Below are 19,912 nucleotides of genomic sequence, written 5' to 3' on the forward strand. Positions count from 1 at the left end.
TTTAGTGAGGTGATCATCGTTCTCAGCAATCAACACGAAGCAAGTCTTTTGAACTGCGTTTCCAGGAGTGCTGCCGGGCACAATATTTCTGCACATCTGTTAAAGGCAAAACAATGACTTGCTCCAGGGAGATGTGAAAGAACAGGAATGTTAGGGGCAAAAGAAAGACAGTGAAGAGTTATGGATCTTGCTTGCTTTCTTTACAGTAGTTCAGCATATGAGCTTTTGATGATGTGTACGTTTCACTAAGGTCTCTCCCAGTTAAGGCACTGGAAATGGTTTCAGGAGCACGGCATTCGTTCTGAACAAACTCAACAGCAATGCACTAAGCCCAGTTTTATGTTCCCCAAAGTTTATCTAATTTTTTTTTTCAATATTTTCCCTGCATTTTATAGCTCTAATGCATAACCTTTCAGAGAATACTAAGGATCTTTTATGAATTCTTTCCCAGAATTTCTCATTGCCGGACTGAGCAAGAAATCTTGTGGTGGAAGCATCCAGTCTCAAAAATTTCTTTTTCTGGAAGGAGATCTTTCTCCAACCAGACTACAGAGGGATTGTCAAGGCCTTTTCCGAGGAGACTGTGAAAAAGTACCAGATTATAACATTTAATTTTTTGTATTGCATCAGCCACTGAAATGCAAGTGTGGCTTGATTGGAAGAGTGAAATGTTTAATGGAAAAGAATTTCTAAAACCAAGTGCGCCTTTAGATCCTGTGAGAGATTATTCAACACCAGTCTTGAATAATTCATTGAATCATTTAGATAATATATGAATAGTAATAATCCTGCATTTGAATGAAGACATATTTCATGTCCTTTTATAGACGACAGGTTCTGACTGAAGGAAACAGAACTTGATTGGATGTGGGCTCAGATTAAGCTGTAGTTTCAGAATCTCACCTTGTTGTCTTCATTCATCCTTTGTACAGCTCGAATGTGGAGGCAGAGGGAGACCTTGTGGTCACCAAGAAGGTGAAAACACAAGATGACAGAGTGGGGCAGAAACCCTATCACCTGGAGAGAGTAATATTGGTGCAATATTCCCTTATAAATTGGTAGTACTTTCTGCGGAATGATGCTGGAGCATCTGAAGTTCAGTGTATCAAACATAACGTATTTGAGGAAAAAGAAGTGAAATATATCCAAAGAGAAAACTACTATGCAGTTAATAGTATTCTGTATTTTTAATTTTATTCTTAGGCTTCAGATATTCAGGCAAATGCTTTTTCTGTTCCTTCAAGACACATAATGAAAACAGAATAACACGTGTGTTTTGTTGCCTTAGAACCTCAAAGGTGTGTTTTAAACTTACCTAAAATGACTCTGTGTGTCAGCACCTAGTTTCAGTTTAAGGCATCTGTAAAAGGTTGTACTTTTTTTTTTTCTCAATTATGCTCACTGACAGTTGAGTTGTAAGTTGTTTTGATCTGACCCCTATCATCTGACGTGATGATAATTTGCAAAAAGCAAAGTGTGAACATTTCAGTCAAGTTCTGTAGAAAATTACGACTGCTTTGCTAGGTGTTTATAGAGGGAAAACTCAACCCAGAAAAGGAAAATTAAAACAATAAAAACCTAAAAATCGTGAACACCCTCACACTCTTTTCCAGTGGGGAGACTCCATGGGCACCTCTACTCAGCAGCACAGGCTAGCTGGCCAGAAGAATGGCTCCCAGGTGTGTTTGGTCCTTGTGGGACAATGCAGTGACTTGGCAGCATTACCTGACGTTTTGTTTATCTTGCAGTATTGTCAGCCAGTTTGCTGCACATGAGAGAGTTCATTGATGCACAAATAGCCCAGTATATGCTGTTGGATTTGTAATTGTGCCTCCCATCTTCTCCAAGGCAGAACTGGTGATTGACAGGAAATACTGATGGTAAAACCTGCTGGCTTACCCACTCCATCATATTATCCTGCCAGTGCACAGGTCTTTCCAACAGTGTATTTGATAGGGTTTTCAGCTGGCTTGGTTTAAGTATGCCAGATAATGCAGCTGCTGTCACATGCCTTTGAGCAAGATGGACAGAGAAAACGGTTGCATCTAAATCTTGGTGTAGCTGAAGTACCAAAGCCAAGATTAAATTATGGCTTCAGAATTTCCTTTCTGATTCTTGTTAAAACTGGGGATGTTTTGTGCCACACTCGAGGATAAATTTCAGCTCTTATGTCTGCAAAGGCTCTTTATCCATAAAGCACTCACTGAAAAAAACAATACTGAAGACGTAACAGACTGTAGGTGAGCCTGTTAATAGATATCTCAGAGCATAAATAGAAGAGAAACTGTCAGGACCATCCAGTGTCCATGCTAAGACTTCTTCGGGTACAGTGGGCTGCCCCTTGGTCCTAGCCCCCTTCTGCTGTCTGTATATGAAAGGTGTAGATGCACCAGTATCTGACCTGTCAGAGGCATGTCTCATTTCACTTACCCTAGTGAAAAGACAAGTCAGAGTCCATCTTACAGTGTCTGAAAAGTGTCTTCCTTCAGTGGAGTTTTTTGCACTGTATTCTATTGGTGTACTACGTAATCCAGAGGAAATCAAAGCATCCCTACCCCTTGGTCTAAAATGCTGGCAATTCTGATTCAATTAGTCTGTAAGTAATAAAGCAAATGCACAAAATTAACTTGTAAAGGTCCAGGGGGCTAAATAGCACCTCTGAGCTTGGTGTGTCAGCTGGAGTAGGTCACTCTGTAGGATTAAAGGGGGCTGCCAGCCAGTATCCTCAAGAGAGCCATGGAGACTGATGTGTCATTCTCCTCCCTGCCAAGTGTGTAAGGTCGCAGTGTCACGACAGAAGAAAGGATGATCCCCTTGCTCAAACTTTGTGGATTTTTGCAGGATTTCAGTAAGTAGAATAGATGAGTGTTGCATACACCTTCCCTCAGCCCTTTGTGCTTGGGTTTGCGTCTCAGCAGCACACAGAATCACAAACGTGTAGTTCTTGCTCTTTTGCCTGCCTTAAAGCTCAGCTTTAACCATGCTCTCTGCCTTGCTACAGGGACTCTGCCGTTTCCAACAATAAGACTCCACACAATAGTTCCATCAGCCACATTGAATCTGTCCTTCAGCAGCTCGACGAGGCCCAGGTACAGATGGAAGAGCTCTTCCATGAGAGGAAGATTAAGCTAGACATTTTCCTTCAGCTCCGGATTTTTGAACAGTACACCATTGAGGTAAGAGCTGGCTGCGTGACCTGAGAAAGGTAGAGCTGTGGGAGAGGGAGTGTATGTAAACATACTCTGTTAGGATACACCTGGAGCTGTTTGGTTGTGCTCAGCCGTCCAGTGAGCAGGAGAGAGAGTTACAACCAGGTTTTAAATTCGGCACGTTGAAGCTAAAAATATGCTTTAGGATATACTGCTAGAATGCACTGAAATAGATTCGTGGCTGCTAAACTGACTGTGCTGAGGATCTGCCTGCTTTGCAGGGGAGCTTTAGAAGATGCCCGTGTTATAACTCTTTATTGACGCTAGTCATTCAGGGATTTGGAAGTTCTCTGTCACTTATTAGTGAGGTTTGTCTCTTCAGATACAAACATAGATGCATGCAAACAGATATGTGCTTGGCTTTAAACCACCGAGGGAAAAAAACTTGTTATGCATGAAAGGAAAGGGTATTTAAAAGATGGGCTTTTTAAGCATCGCATTGGATTTTTTTAAAAAGAAAAAAAAAAAAGGGTGGGGGGAAGTTAAAATATATTTTTTTATGTTCTTATGCAAAAAAGGTCTTTCAGTTTTGTTTTTTGTACTTCTGTTTTGAAATCAAAAGCACTGGATGGAAAACTCATCAAAACATTAATGATTGGCTGGAGTCTCTTCAAAGTTTCTCTATCCAAGAATACCTCAATCTCATTAATTACTTGCTGATAGGAAATGATGCAAACGGAACAACATATAAGTTAACTTGTACACAAAATCCATGAAAGTCATGTGTCAGCACTTATGTCCCTTCTAGGGTGTGTTCCTCTGAATGTATCCCACTGGTGCTTGTTCAGTTCATGAAGCACCTTTAAGTGTTTTATGATGATATATTCCTGAAGGTATTGTTTGTAAATCTGCAGGTAATCTCAAGGTAGGTACTAGTAGTTAATGGGAGCCTTAGAATGCTGTGTTATGCTTTGTAAGTGTTTATTTTAAGACATGGGACGATGAATTATAGTGGAATAAAAGGCTGGAAATAGAAGGTTTTAGGTGTCTCGATCTATAATTGGATGCCAGAGATAGAAGTCAGTGAGGAGTATCTGAGCTTTCCTGTTGTGACTGCATAGTTAGGTATTGTACTGAAGTCTGTTCCACGGTGCTTGGTATTGATGTAAATTAGGGTAGTTTCATTTTACTTACCAGTTATAGACAGCCTCCTTGATATTGAGAGACAGTTGTCTTTGTGAGTATGTGTGTGTAAGTATAAACGTATGTATTTCACATCAGATAACATACTTTGCCTTAAGAATGCTACATTCAAAATTCAGGAGTCTGCAGTAACTGTAGGATCTCCTATATTTAAATACAAGATGTTTTGATACGATGGTGTGGCAAATGTTGAATAATTTAGACTTAATCTAAAAGATATAAATGGGGTGTTAATGCATATACTTGTACATACCTATAAGTGGCACCTGTGTTTTCAAAAACGAAGCAAAAAAAATGAAAAACAGTATGTGTTTCTGTAACACACAAATGTGTCTGTAGGCAGTATGCGGTGAACCCATGGGAGTCATTCATTAAGATCTCAGCCTGTTTCCCTGCAAATTTTAGGTCTGAACCTGCAAATTATGCTGATTTAGGTAAAGATCTAAAAAAAAAATTAAAATAAATCACTGTTTTCAAATTCTTTTTCTTTGTACATAGTCTTTCAGTCAAAGATCTCAAAGGCCATTAGCACCATGGATTGCTTTACTGATGGGGCAAGCGAGGCATCCATGAGATGATGTGACTTACCCTAGTCCCCTCCATATGTGGGGGTAGAAATGCGAATACTATGTGGATCCCTCTGTTTTGTTTCTGCAGGAATCCTACGTCTGTGTATTCACAGACACATTTGGAGTGGCTGTGATACGTTAATATATTTAAAACTGGAAATGTGCTTCAGAGTCTTCTAAAATCAGATTAGCTAGAAAGGATTTTAAAGAAAATCACCACTTAGTTGTCACTGTACATTTGCTATTTTTTATCATACGAACATCTGAATTCCCTTGGCAAAATTTATATTACAAGGAAATCTGAGAATGTGTTTCATAGGGAGTCTATGGGCAGATGATTTTATTTAGAAAGCTCCCTCTTTCTGAAAAATAGTTTTTATTTTAGAATAATTATGACATTTAATTTATAACTGAACACACAATGAAAAATATATCTAGGTCAGTATCTTAAATTTTATAAGTACATTTAGTGCTTAAACAAGAAAAACAGTTTGATAGATAATAAAAAGAAAGGCAATTTGAAATAAAACATTAAATGACACGCGTATGCTATGCATTTCAAACAACAGCTGAATTGGCTCAAATTGACACAATAATGATCCTTAGAAAGTAGATTGCAGTCAGTTGCCTCAGCCATATAATAAAGATTCCCAGTCACTAGGAAACTGTTATCAAAATTAACAAAATTATCTCATGCCATTGTTGAGAAGCAAAAAGATTTTTTCATCACCATAATTAAAAAACATGTAGTACTTCTAATTGTTGAGTATTCCAAGCTTTTAAGGGAAGAAGATGATGAAATTTAAAACAGGAAATTCAGTATTTTTTTTTACTAAAGAAGCTTGAGCTATGACTGGAAATGTATTTAGGTTTTAATTTTCCATAATAGCCTAGATCCTGCGTAGATTAAGAATAGCGAAATAATGTGTACCAGTATGATTGTCAAATGAATTTCTTCTTTTCTAGCCTAGATAAGCCCCCTTCCATCTGTCCAAAGAGCAGTGCCATGTTGAACACGGCCCTTATGAAACCCCTTTACCTGCTGCCACCACGTTCTCTCCTTCCTGCAGTCACACAAACTGTCTCCAAAAAGTGAGCCCTCCACCTCGCAGACTTGAACACCTTTGTCCTCTTTGCTGCTTCTGGCTTGTCAAGCATTGAGATTCCCATTTTTGCCCCTCAGGTCTGTGGTTTCACCCTTGGTTCTTGTTCTCCAGGGAATCCCTTAGGATGAGGACCCTTCCCTGGGAACTCTGATGAGAGGAAAAGCTTGCATCTCTCTAGTTAAAGCCAGAGGGATGCAGCTGTGGGAGCCCAACTGCTTCCAACAGCTTTAGGGAATGCTCCACGTTAGAGCTCAGTCTCAGAGAATAGTCGCATCTCTTTCCATCCAGTTTTGGCATCAAGCATTTTTGATTCTGTTAGCTTTTCCTACTACCCTCTCTCTCTCTGTCCCCTTTCTAATTAATAATGTAAACTGAAAGTATTAGGAATTTTTCATACAAATGGTGATTGAGCGATTCACCTTTTAGTTTTATTTAGAAAGTGTCTGACTGTCATTTCTTCTTTGGAAACTTTCCTGCTTTTACTGTTCTCCCCAGATATTAAAACCTGTGCCATAGATCACATAACCCTCTCCTTTGGCGCTCTTTCCTAAACTTGCACTGTACCCATCTGCTTTGGAGCCCTCCTGGTTTTTGAGCTTTTCTGTAATCTTCTCTTCTTGACAAAGGTTCGGAGTCCAGACAAACGTCAGAATTAATGATTACTGTACGAGCAACACTTAGTTCCGTCTATTTAGGCATCAGTGGACCTTTTCTTGTACTTCAGTGAAATCTGCCGACTATTATTGCGTTTTGTCTTCAGGAAAAGTATTTTATGTAAAGAGAAGCCACCTGCTTATTTCTTTGGCAGGGCAGACCAGCTGCCTTCATTTAGGACTTCTAAGGACTTTTAAGCCTCACAAGCAGGTTTTGTGTTATACTTGAGTCAAAGCAGGTTTGGCAGATACGAATTTGGGTACGAATCCACAGGCACATAGGATGTGCTGCCTGTTCTTTCTTGCCTTAATCTCGTTATATTGACTGATGTTTACACTCTGGGCTCTTGGGGTAAATTATGAAATCCAAACTATGACAACACCTGGCAACAGACATAACAGAAACATGAGAGAGCCTGGCTATCCCTGTGGGAGGCTACTCTGCCTTAGGTTTTAAAACCCTAAAATGACAACCCATTCTTTATTTAGGAAATGTGTCTAACTTTGTTGCCTGGTATGTTTTATTCCTTTACCAAGTCACTGTGCATTCCAAGACAACATGGGATCACTAGGATTATATGGTTGGTCTTTCTGTATGATACAGACTTCAGTTGAGTTTGTGCAGCCAACCAAGTAACTCAGGAGATTTCATGCCGTGTGAATGTGGTAGCTGGTCCACTACGAGGAAATAGGGTGTGAGACTTGAGGGCCGATAGCTGGCAGACATCAGCAGCAGTGCTGGTATCACACTGAGTACATTATACGTATGAAGCACAGTCTTATTCCACAGTTATGTCCTTGGTAAAATCTGGCAAGTGTGCTTTTTCCCTTGCTTCAGAAATAGTCATTTAAAGGCTTATTAACCATTATTTGAATGAATGCTAATATACAGTAAAACGCTGAGTAAATGCACAAAAGGCAAATGATGGTATGCACTGAATTGCAACCCCTAACAAAACTACTGCCGTCCAGAGTCTTTCTGCATATTTTTTCTTTGTCTTTTATAGAGAGATGATCAAAGTCACCTGTAGGCTTTAATAAAACTCTGTGACTGAGAACAGGAATGATCTCAGACGATACCTGTCTGTTAACAGTTGTTGCTTACCTCCAAAGAAACTTCCCTCTCCCTTTCCTAGAGTTGCCCAGCTCCTTCCCTTGTGTGTTGTTTTGTTTCCTGCAATGCATATGATCTGTGCAATGCTAGACAGAGCCTATGTACTGTAGTCTTAGAGCAGCGTGGTTCCTAGGCCAACACATACTTCTGGAAGGGCTTGTGGGGGTTCCCACTATACAATATAAATTTGATCTTGTATGCTGTTTGTTATCTTTCAAAAAGCCCTGTGATCACTAAAATCTTCACCCCCTGGACATCTAATTTTCCACTATTCGATCTCTTTGGCTCCATTTCACCTGCTAATTAAATTTTTCAGCCTTGATTTTACTTGCTGGCTCTTCTGACTGTTTGCATCCATCCCTGTGCATGAGTTTAGAAGGGAACAGGAGTCAGCTTTCACAGTGGTTTACTTCGCTGTTATTTACAACTCACTTGAGGTTCCCATTCCAGGTTTATAATGCTATCAGAATCTTTCAAGTGAATAAGCTGCCTGTGTGAAGGTACAAGATGTTTTATAGCTCCTCACTGACTTATAGCTGACACTCAAATGTGAGCTTCTTTATTAGAAATAAGAGTTACATCGATCTTGAGATACATTTGAAAGAAAGGGAACCGTAAGAAAAAAATCAGCCTCTTCTGTTCATAAACTGGAATCATATAATTTCTCATGCTTAGTGAGCTTTTGTTTTTTCATTTCCATATATACCTAGTTTTCAAACTGCATGTCACTTCATTTTAAGGAAAGGCAAGCCCCAAGCTGTCCTGGGCACCACGTCTTTTGGAGATGAATTCCATTGTTTCTCTTGAGGTTTTTGGGATTCAGGAGCCAAAAGCACCAGAGCAGAATCATCACTGTGACAGGCTTTTCACGCTTCAATGGCTCAGGTCCCCACTAAGCCAGTGTGGCTTCTCTGTCTGTTGTCAAAAAAATGGGTGACAGTATTGTCACACTGCACAGCGTCAGCTGAAACTGAGGCCTGAGAAGAAGGAACAGCAAACTTTCTCCTTACGTGATCTGTAGAAGTGACAGTTTCACTCACCCTTTCCTGCCTACATCTCCTCCACCATACACCTTCATATTAGTCTGCTCGTAGATCCACCTATAGTGTCACATCCAGTCCTCTGCTCTTCCAGCCTGCTCTGAATGCTGAAGCAGAGTCAAGTGCTGTTGCCCCCAGGATCCCTGGTGCCCAGTCTCTAGGATGTGCCTTACAAATCTGGTCTCCCCTACTCCATTATAACCCCTTTCTTTCTGCATTCACAGACACTCCCTCAGCATCCAGGAGTCAGAGTTACCTCTTTGTGATTCCTTCCTGGGTCATATCTGACCTCTGGTCTCATCCATCCCCACTCTCTGTTCATCCCAGCTGTATAGCTGCCACCTTTTTTTCTCTTGAGATGAGGTAGATGTTCCTTTTTCTTGACTCTGAGCTCTGTACAGATCTGCCCTGCGCCTGAGCGACTGTTCTTCCTCTCCTACCTCATCCCCATGCTCTACCCACTCTTCTCACCCTTGCTCCTCCTCCTACTTGCACCATCGTTTCTCTTGCAACCTGCCTCCTACATTTGTTTGTTCTTCCCAAGCGACTTTACTCTTTTTCACATCCCTCTCGCGAGCCCACTCTCTTTGTGTTGATAGCTTCTACTCCCAGGATAGAACTTTCTTTCCCTCCTCATCATATGCCCTTCCTCATCCCGTACTCTAAAATATCAGCTCCTGTGTGATTCATTTGCCATATACCATTTAATTTCTTTGCTTGATTCCTCATTTCCCCTCTCCACCTCCTTTAATTGGCAAACAAAATTTTCTGGTTGGCATTAAACAAGATGACTTTAGGTGTCAAACACTGAATTAAGGCCAAGCAAGCAGCATTCAAGGCTCAGCAGCACCATTTTGTAGAAAATCTCAGCAGCAGCCTCAAAAGAAAAGATACCTAGGATTTAGATATGAAATTATTGCAGATGTACAGCAGCTGCCGTAGCTTGGGTAGGCTCTTTGGCCTAAATCACAAGCAGGCTGCAATGTGGGCAGGGCCAGACTGCTACTGTTGTTATTACTGCTATTACTTTTCACCTGTGTGCCTCTTCTCTATAGCTCTCCTCTTTCTCCAGGACTGAAGATGAACACGTCTCTCTCCCTTCAGTCATGCTATCTGCTGGTATTGCAACACAATAAAACCAGGAAGCAGCAAATGCAGCAGTGTTGCAGCAGTGGGAATTTGGGTATATAAAGTTGCTGCTTTAGGAGGATTCCTGCCTAAAGAGTACGTGGTCTAGACTGCGGCCGCTGTGTCTGTATGAAAAACAGACCTGGCTGACAATCTGTGTATCTGTTATAGCCTTGTGATAGCAGCACGGAGCTCAGCACAAACGCAGTATTTGCTCGTGTGCTGAAGTTAACTCTTGCGCTGCCTTCACTGCTCTGATAAGGATGTCCCAGGTATCTCATTTAATACTAGATTGTGTTCACTACCAGCGTTAGTTCCCCTCCCGTTATCATGGCAGCAGGAGCATCTATTTCAGGCAGAGTGAAGAATTTTGCTTTCTAGCTCACTGTCAATCAATAGCTTTGTCGTGTCTTTCTCTCTCATTAGTACTCTGGGGTCACTTGACCTTCCTGTAGCAACAGAGAGCTGTTTATTGGCCACCAATCTTATATGACCTGCAAGGAAGGTGCATGGCTTTTTCCAAGGACTCAGCCAGAGTGTGTCTGACAATGAGGCATGTGTGCAGCTTTCCTTGGGACAGTGTGGGCACCTGGGGATAAGTCTGCTGCTTTTGCTAATGCAGAGCTGTGCGCTGCCGCTGCTGCTGCTCTCATGCCCCTTCTGCTTTGGTATGATTTCTCTCTCATGCCACAGCAGAACAGAGCAGAGCTCAGGGCCGCTCTTGTGGCGGGGCCTCTCTTTTCTCAGGGCATGTGAGGGATGCTAAGGTCTATTTAGAATCACAAACACTAGGATGTAGGATGTAAAGTGAATAAACAAAAGAAGTGCTGTTGGTTCTTCCCACCAAAAATCTAGCAGATCAGCAAAGTAAATTATAATCAGCCATTCTTCTGGTTCTGGGTCAAAATGGAATTAAACAAGTTCATGGCCAAGTGAGCCTCATTTATGAGACAATTCCTGACACAGGCCCAGCACAATTGGCTCAGTGCAATCACTTTGATCTGATACAGTCCAAGTTTCACCATAGATGTCAATGCCTGACCAATCTGTGAAAGCATCCGAAGTCTTTTTTTAGACTTGAAAAATATACATCTGTAGATAACAGAGCTGCCTAATTACAGCTTCTTCCTGAAGAAAAATAAATAATTTTCCCTATACCCAAGTCAAACCAGTTAGGGACTCAAATTCAAACTCTGGGACCATTTCCAAATGGTCAGGTTGGAAGTACAGAAAACACTGGGATTTTGTGGCATTGGCTGTACAGACAGAAAAGGAAATGTCTTAATGAGCAAAGCAGCATGGTCTCTGGGATAGGGCACCAGATTGGGATTTAGGAAACCTAGGTTGTTATCACAGCTCTGCTATTGCTTCTTTGCCTCCGTGTGCTTTAGATTCCCTTCTTGCCATCTGTTTGTCTCAGTTAATCAGAGGAATGTACCCAGCCTTCCTGTACACACTTCGCCTGACAAATTTGGTGATGTTCCACCTCTCACTGTCCTTCCTCTCTTCCCCTAACCCAGCACATGGGATGATTGTTACTCCTTCATCAGCCCCCACTTGGAGGCAACTTCCCTCCTTCCTTCTCCCCTCCATTGGTGGCTGTGCTGCTGGCCCTGCACAGCTGGCACTGCGCTAACAAGCCCCATTAAACCTGTCTGACTGTCCAGAGCCACTCAGGTGCAGTCTTAGCCCCTGGTCCTGGTCCTGGCAATGTGAGATGGAGCCACCTGGACTGGCTTTGCATCCCAAAGAGTTTATCAGCTTAAGTCCTGACTGCTTGTACTATCCTTTCCTCTTTAATTGGAACCACTGATTTGAACTGGGGGGTGCAGATAAGGGAGCATAAACCCTTCAGTGCCTTGCAATGGCTAATACGACTGGTAAATATTTAGGTGGGGAGTTTGGTGAAAGCTGGCTGCCGATATGAGCATGAGGAGCACTGGTTGCCTGGGAGGCACTCATGCTTAATGGGCAAAAGGCAGTACAGTCAGGAACAGCTATTTTCCTGTGCTCGAGTGGAAATTATTGTAGATTTAATGATAAAAGCGATGCTGCTCAGTGTGTCCCTTCCACAGCCAAGTGGAAAAGTTGCTAAGAGAAACAGCACTCCAGCAGAGAGATTTACTTGGGCAGTTTTGTAGAAGTGCTGAATCTCAGCCCACTTATGGAAACAGTTGTTGATTCTTCCATATGTCCATTGTCAACTCCCCTGATGGTTCAGCCCTCTGAAAGATTTGCATTTTCCTGTCCCGGGGATGACATCCGTTGATGTAAACAGGATGGAGGGATTTTGTTTTGATCAAAATCCCACAATTGTAGCATCGTGGCTGTCAGAGCAAACTAATGTACCATATTCTTTGATTGGTTTAATCTTTTCTATTACTGTCACTTATGAATGCTGTTAGACATCGTCCTGAGTGCACATGCTTGGGAACGTTCACCAGAAATTGGGAAGTATTTTGTGAATCCTTGCAAATTTCAAATAATTATGTTTTAGCAACCTGAAGATCAATGCAATGAATTCAAACAGATGTTATTTTTAATAGCTCATAGAAAATAAAATTCTTCTGATTCGCTTATGTTAGAAAGAGCAGAAAGGGCATTGCATTGAACTTTAGGTGTTATTGTCATGACTGTAGGAACCTGTGCTCACTCTAAATTCATTCCGTTATTTGTAGTTTGAAACAAGGTCAAGACCACCTCAGTTCTGATTAGTGTTAGCTGGGGATCTGTCTCTAAATGTAAATGTATTTCATAAAACCCTTCTCCAGCTTCTACTTTGACCATTTCTCCATAACTGTTAAACCTGCCAATAAGCCTCCACAGTCCAGGAACTCCAGCTGCGACGTGTGAATGAATCGGAGGCTGCGAGAACCAGGAATGGGGCCAGAGAGGCTGTAGAGATAGCTATTATTTAAAGGTAATTGAGTGGAATGGGCAATGGAACAAGCTGAAGAAAAATAGAAGCCCCTCAGGATGTCCACGCTCTGCCTTTCGCCCTGCAGCTGAGGGCCTAGGTTCTTGCTTGAGTAAATCTGCTTTTCTGCTTTTCTCAAAAAAGAGCCTAAAAACTGCTTATTTTTTCCCTTCTAATGCAAAGCTGTGTGCTCCCGTTTACTCTAACGTGAGAAGGGCTGAGAGATGGTCAGTTTGGGTTGCCTTCCTGTGCCTGCGTTGGATACAGTGTATGCTTGATGGAAAGGAAACCTGAATAGATAATTTTGAATCTTGGCTACTTAGGAAGTTAAGCATCTCACTGCACACAGGCACTGAAAAGCGCCTTTAGTGGGAGACAGAGAAGTTTTCACTACATCATAACATGCACAAGTGGGAGGTTAGATACCTAGTTTTAGCTCTCCTGAATCTAGCTATGAGGAATTGACCTATGAATCATAATTAAGGCATTTATTTAATACTTTAAAAAATTGTATTCTGCACAGTACTAGCCTATATACATCCCATTCCCCCTTTTCCCCCTCCCTCATTCATTTTGACGAGCACGTTCCCTCTTTTTTGTCTCTACTAGCAGAATCTGGGTTGAGGTGAGACTGTGCTGTTTGGGTGGACAATAGATTTTGCTTTAACTGAACAGGCAAAAGCAGAGAAGAACTTTGATACCAGTTGACTACTTGTGACCTAAAATATAAAATAGAGAAGATATACTAAATTGACTACTAAAATCATCAGATTGTGTGTTTCAATTAGGAAGCAAAGAAAGCAACAGAAGATTTTGCGTGTTCCCATGACTTATTGGCAGGTTATACAGGTCTTTGGTTAGAGCCAGGTACCATTCATGATTCTACTGGTGATTCACCTAGCCCTTGAGTATGGTGTTTCTGTGCTGTACTTTCCCCATCTGTAAAAGTGAATTATTTATATTCATTCCCCAATGTAAAAGCTTTCAGATCCATGGGGGAAAAAAGTTATACACGGCCCGCTCCCAAGTCCACTGAAAACAATAGAAAGATCCTTATAAAAGATTGTGAAAGCACAACATCAGACTCATTGTACAACTGCAATCAATGCTGTGGGGATTAACGCAAAATTTATAACAAAATATTTAGTCTCATGATGTATTTTCTGTGAACAATGGTAGATACTGTTTACAATCAGTTCTATCAATAATAATAATTCTGAAAATGTGTTAGTTATCCCCGTTTTAGGGCTTAATGGAAGCAGCTTATAATATCAATTCTATGAAGATAGAATAAATAATATTTCCATCTGTAATATGTAACATACAGCGTGTTGCAAAATGTTTTTAGAAACATTCAGGCCATTTGGGGATTATATGGTCACAGGTGTTACAAATTGTTTTGCAATTCTGTAAGCATTACTTCTTCATTTAAATTTGACTTTATTCAGAAGCATTATCTCTACCATCCATTGAATATAGCAGGTCTTCTTACAGTGCTCTTCGGAGTGTGTAAGGGAAAAGGAAGGTGTTGGATTTCTTGTTGGACCAATAATTTTTTCATGGATCCTCACCTAAGCAAAATGTTTAGCGTGACCATTAAGTAGGCAGGATCCAGAGTGCGCTGAGGCTGTGGTTTGGGGGTTTCTGGATCAGAGTCAAAATGTGGAGTACTTTGGTGATCCAAACACAGTTTGAGAATAAGATTTTTCATTGGTCTTGGGTGAATACACTGTCTGTCTTCTGCCTATGAAGGTTACAGCAGAGTTGGATGCCTGGAATGAAGATCTGCTGAGACAAATGAATGATTTCAACACTGAAGACCTCACTCTTGCTGAGCAGCGTTTGCAGCGTCACACCGAGCGGAAGTTGGCCATGAACAACATGACCTTTGAAGTCATCCAGCAAGGACAAGATTTACACCAATACATCATGGAAGTCCAGGCTTCAGGTGAGCAGAACAATTTGATCTCTATTTCATATGAGAAAAAGACAAAAAACCAAATCAAACCAAAAAAATAATGTATATTAAGCAAAAATACCCCAATAAATACCAAATACATCAGCTTTTAGCATAAGTAAGTATGGGCAATACCTGTCTGTCCACTCCCAGAACTGTCCCACAAGTTTTGGGAATTCTTTGATTCAGGACTACATGTCAAAAATTGCTGTTTCTTTGAGACTGAAACTCATTGAGGAAATAAAACTGACTTGCAAAGTTCATTCAGAAACTGCAGGGTGGAATTTGTGATCAATTCCAAAGCGGATGGAGAGGGGAGGGCAAGACAAGTTACACTGGTAGCTGCTTGTCCTTGCACCAGCTCAGAAACAGGAGCTGCAGGGAATCATGAGTTACAGATACTTTAGCTGGCTGGTCAGACCTCAGGTCTGGATGAAGTCTAATCATTCTAGACTCCAGAACTTGTCAACCTTTCTGCAGTCAGACTTCATTGAGAGGCAAACTGACCAGTTGTTCTGGCTTCGTTCTGCGCAGACTTGAGTACCTTTTCCTTGTGCCACATTTCAAGGTGCAGACATGCCTGAAGGGGAGAGAGAGGAGTGAGGGGAGAAAGAAGCTAGTTATCCAAGAACCCTCTGGGAAAGAATCCAAATATGAGAGCTCTGAAAGCAGTCATGAAGTGAAAATCTTGTTTCCAGCCAGCTCTAATTGGAATTATTTTGTATAGAAAGAGAATATGATGAACCATACAGGAATTTTCCTTTCCAGTGTGCACTTGAAAGTTAAAGGTAGCAACTTGGATGTAAAAAAAACCCCTTTGGCATGTGCTCTTAAATGACAGAATTGATTCATGTTGATGGGGACTCTGTCTGATACTTATACGCTGCTTCTCAGCAGTAGGATCCTATTTCTAAGACATCCTATGAATCAGGATTTTTGCATCCTCGCATTTTGCGTGTGGAGAAGGAATATCATAATTCAGATTAATCACTGCATAAAGTCCAGAAGTGAATGTTACTTGTAAAGTGCTTTAACCTTCTTAAACGTCTGGAAAGAGTGCAAAGCAAGAGCAAGTCCTGTTCTTTCCCTCCCAATTTGCACTTTCAAAATAAAAAGGATTTTTATGGGTTTATTCTTTAGCAAACATTTTACCTCTAGGCACCCACCTTTAAAAAAATCTGGCAGTATTCAGCCTGATTTGACAAGCTGCACTCAGCAGAGGCTTAAGGATTGCCACAAGAGTATATTGTGAACTAGACAATCCGTGCATTGCATGAACCATGTGCGTGATCTTCTGTGAGATCTGCCCACACTACGCCTGGTCCTGTGCTTCGGCTCCCTTGCTTTCTGGGGTAGAAAACTTGTCCTAATACATCAGTTAAGATGGGGGGGTTGTGCATTTTTTTGGTGTTTTATTTTTGTTGTTGTTGTTTTGGGGTTTTTTTAATCCTGAAAGAATCTTAATATGAGTTGGAATCCATGGGGGGTAAAGAATATGATCCATAACAGAGCAGAGTCGGGAGTGGCAGTGACTGATTTTGGGGAAAAAAATAAATATTCTGTATTTGTCAAGAAGTTAGAAACAACTTCTTTTGGATTGCAGACAAAAGATTAGCAACGAAATGAAGTGACTTTTAAAATGTTTTTATAAGATTATCTAAGATCACTTTCTATGAAACCTACCCAATAAAAATCCATTGCTCCCAAAGGCAAGGAAGCAGAAGCCTCATGGGGATGTAGAGTAAGTGTAGTTAATCAAAGGTAATGGTCATGTCTGCCGTGCATGGAATGCTAAATGCTGGGAGAATGGCGAAATAAGGGAGAGAGATTGCTCTTGGGAGCCTACTGTTTCTTATTTCAATAAAGGACAGTTATACTCCATAAAAAATTCATTTAGTTTTACTCCCTCTTCCTGAATCCTATATCATAGTCGTTCAGTGCATAAGTTAAGTGATGATTGTTCTTACTGGCAGAGCTGCGAACTTGCAGGGGTTCTGGGAAATCAGCTGCTATTGCTGCTTCCTATTGTACAGTGTCACCACTGCTACAATCAAAACTCAACTGAAGCCATGGAAGATAAAGCCAGAAAGAATGTGATTTTTCAGGCACATTCTACCTAACCAGGCACTCTAAATTGACCAAGTTTCCCCCCTTTCCTATAATTCTCTCTGAGCTTTATTCTTTTTATCATGTCACACAGGAAACGGATTCAGTTTTGATTACTCTGGCATTTGGCTTGGAGGTCTTTAAGCTAGTAAGTCTGTCAGATAAAATTACATCCAGGTTTTTCCATGCATGATACCTTTTTCACTTGGAAATCTCGTGGAGGTAGGAGAAGTTTTTTAAACATTTGCCCCTGATTTTTGCGTGTCTGATGAAGATTTGGAACGGTGATTCTTACCAGGCTATGGAGTGTCTGGAAATCCCTGTGAACGTTGTCGTGTTGGTACAATGCAGAGGTCCCGTGATGCACCAGATCAGACTCTGTGCAGATATTCAGGGCATCCCTACATGCGAGGCATCTATGCAAGTCCAGTATTTCCAAAGCTCCATACAGCTTAGAGTTCTGTTCCCATAATTCCTTCCATTACTCCACCACATGTGGGTGAGCCTGGTTTGGATCAGCCTGTTTTCAGCATCGGAATAATTATTGTTCAATGAAATGTTTGTTTCTATTGGGGGATATGTAAATCTGGAAGTCAGGTTGTATTTTCTGAAATTTTGCAGTACTTTCAAATTGTCTTCATGTCTTACTAAAATCCGTGTCCTTCAGGAAACATTTCCATTTAGAGACTATTATTACAGTGTTCTCAAGAGGACTGGACTTTTTAATAAGCCAGGCCTTTTTATTTCAATGAACCTATCTTCTATTTTTCCAGTTGGATTGTAGCTCTGCTGCTGATCACAAAGTTAAATACGTGGGCGAACATTCACAAAAATGAATATTAATTTTTTGAGTGTCTAACTTGATATGTTGAAAGTGCCTGGTGTTTCCAAAAGTGGCAGCTCGGACATTTCTGAGAAATCCATTTCCTATGGAAACTTTAGGATCATAATTCAGCAGCGATTTAACGCCTCGACCTGAGCTGCGGTGATGATGCGTTCATGTCATTCATTAGCATACGCACCTTCGTCATTCTGCTTCGAGATTCTAAAAGTAGTTACACTCTAATAGCTGATTAATTGATTGCACAGATTTATTTGGTTATAAAGTCCATTTGCATTGCCAGTATCATTGTCATAATGAGCACCACAGTTAGGAGTTGCTCATGGTTTACAGAGCTACCTTTTGGTGTCTTAGAAGCAATTTGTCGAAGTCAAGCCTGAAATACACTGCAAAGCTGATGCTGGGGAAATGTACGCAGTCCCTACTTGTTATGGGGAAAATTCAAAGTCCTTTTGTTTCCTGGCTATCGAGCTAACATCATTCACGTCTTTTCCCACCATTGCATTGTGTAAAAGGGAAATGCAAATCTATTTTGTTTGTGATGTCATTTATAGTTAGTTATAACTATAGTTTATATTGCAAGGAAGAGGATACTAAATTTTCCTGTCACAGGCTTTTAATAGTTCAGCCTAAGAACATGTTCAAAGCAGTTTCAAAACGGCTTTGTGCAGGTCAAAAAGCAATACCCCTTCCTCACACTGAATAGTATCTCACATTGCAAATAGTTCAGGCTTTGTAGGATGGAAGTTCGTGTGGCCCAGTACTCTTTTCCATAATATTTTTTTAGAACATTTTCAATTTGTTATCCTTCACCTGGCATCTGCTGCACAGGTTGAGATGTTAGAAGAAAATGGCAACTAAGTTTGGTTTATCAGAAAATCAGCTGTGCTTTTCAAAACACAATGTAAAGATAATGTGTATGAAATGTCTGAAATTGTTCAGAAAACGATGCTTTCTATTTTGCAAACCAATCTTGGAGAAGAATAAGTGCTCTCGCCGCGTGTGCTGGCACCGTAGAATAAATCTGCGTGACATATGACAAGCAGGAAAGGGCAGATCATTCATCATGGGGAGCGCAGGCTGCCCTTGGATAGCATCCCAGGCAGTTCACTGGTTGCTGCTGATGAGTTAGCACAATCCAAACCATACCAGCTGAGTGTGCACGAAGGAAAACTGTGCATTTAATATTGAATAGGTGTGGTGAAGTCAAGCATACAAAAAGCCATCATGTCCTGAGGATACGGAACCATATGCAGGCTAATTGTAGCAACAATGCCTGGTGTCTGGCAATTGAAAGGAACTTCACTCCCAAGAATAGAAACATATATTAAATTTCCAGTTCTAAATGGGAAGCCAGGGGCCATTCCACTTTGTTTGGTAATGAAGAAATGGTTTTGTTTTGGCTGGGAAAGGGAATAAACCAATGTGCTTTTTCTGATAAAACCAGGAAAAAAGGGATAGGGTCAATCATAAAGTCATATTTATTTTGTGTGCTGTCCTCCGTAGATATCGCTGTGAGAGAATGGAAATCATGAGTCTCCGAGGAGGATAAAGGGGAAAGAAAAGGCATCTTTCTAAATGGGTTTTTAAAATAGCGTCCAAAGCTTTTGTACAACAGCTTCTAATTAACACATTTCTTTTTAAATGTCCTATTATTCCATGAAATCAAATGGCTTTGGAGAAAAGTGTAGTGTTTTCTCAACTTTACTACAATCTCATTATTTTTATATTAGGTTCCTGATCCTCCCTGTATTGAGGCCAATGGCAAAATTCCAGTAGACTTCAATAAGGGAAGAGTTGAGTCTTTATTAGTTTATAATCACAGGGATTACAGTAACGTGGAATGACCTCATATTTCCTCCAGGCCAAACTTTCACAATCACGCTGATAACGTACCCAGTAATGCTATCGCACCAGTGTAATAAAGAAGGAAGATGTGAAGCTCTGCATTGTATTTCATGTAACCACTACACACAAGGCTCGTAGGGTCATAAGAAAATTCAGGAGGTAGGAAGGGACTTGGGAGGTCTCTATTTCAACCTCCTGATCAAGTCAGAGTCAGCTATGAAATCAGAGCAGGTCATTCCTGGGTTTATCAATTTCATGCAGGATGCAGGGGATGGGGAATG

General features: G+C 40.9%; 1 protein-coding gene across 12 annotated transcripts in view; it reads left to right on the forward strand.

The window, feature by feature from the left end:
- KALRN (kalirin RhoGEF kinase) overlaps positions 1 to 19,912 on the forward strand; it is a 522,320-nt gene that overhangs the window by 323,685 nt on the left and 178,723 nt on the right. For all 12 annotated transcript variants that reach the window (XM_074595384.1, XM_074595391.1, XM_074595388.1 and 9 more), the window contains 2 exons: positions 3,002 to 3,176; positions 14,632 to 14,827. In XM_074595384.1, the coding sequence (XP_074451485.1) occupies positions 3,002 to 3,176; positions 14,632 to 14,827 (371 nt within the window). The remainder of the gene's footprint in view (positions 1 to 3,001; positions 3,177 to 14,631; positions 14,828 to 19,912) is intronic.

The sequence above is a fragment of the Larus michahellis genome, chromosome 7, assembly GCF_964199755.1.
Source record: "Larus michahellis chromosome 7, bLarMic1.1, whole genome shotgun sequence".
Lineage (NCBI taxonomy): Eukaryota > Metazoa > Chordata > Aves > Charadriiformes > Laridae > Larus > Larus michahellis.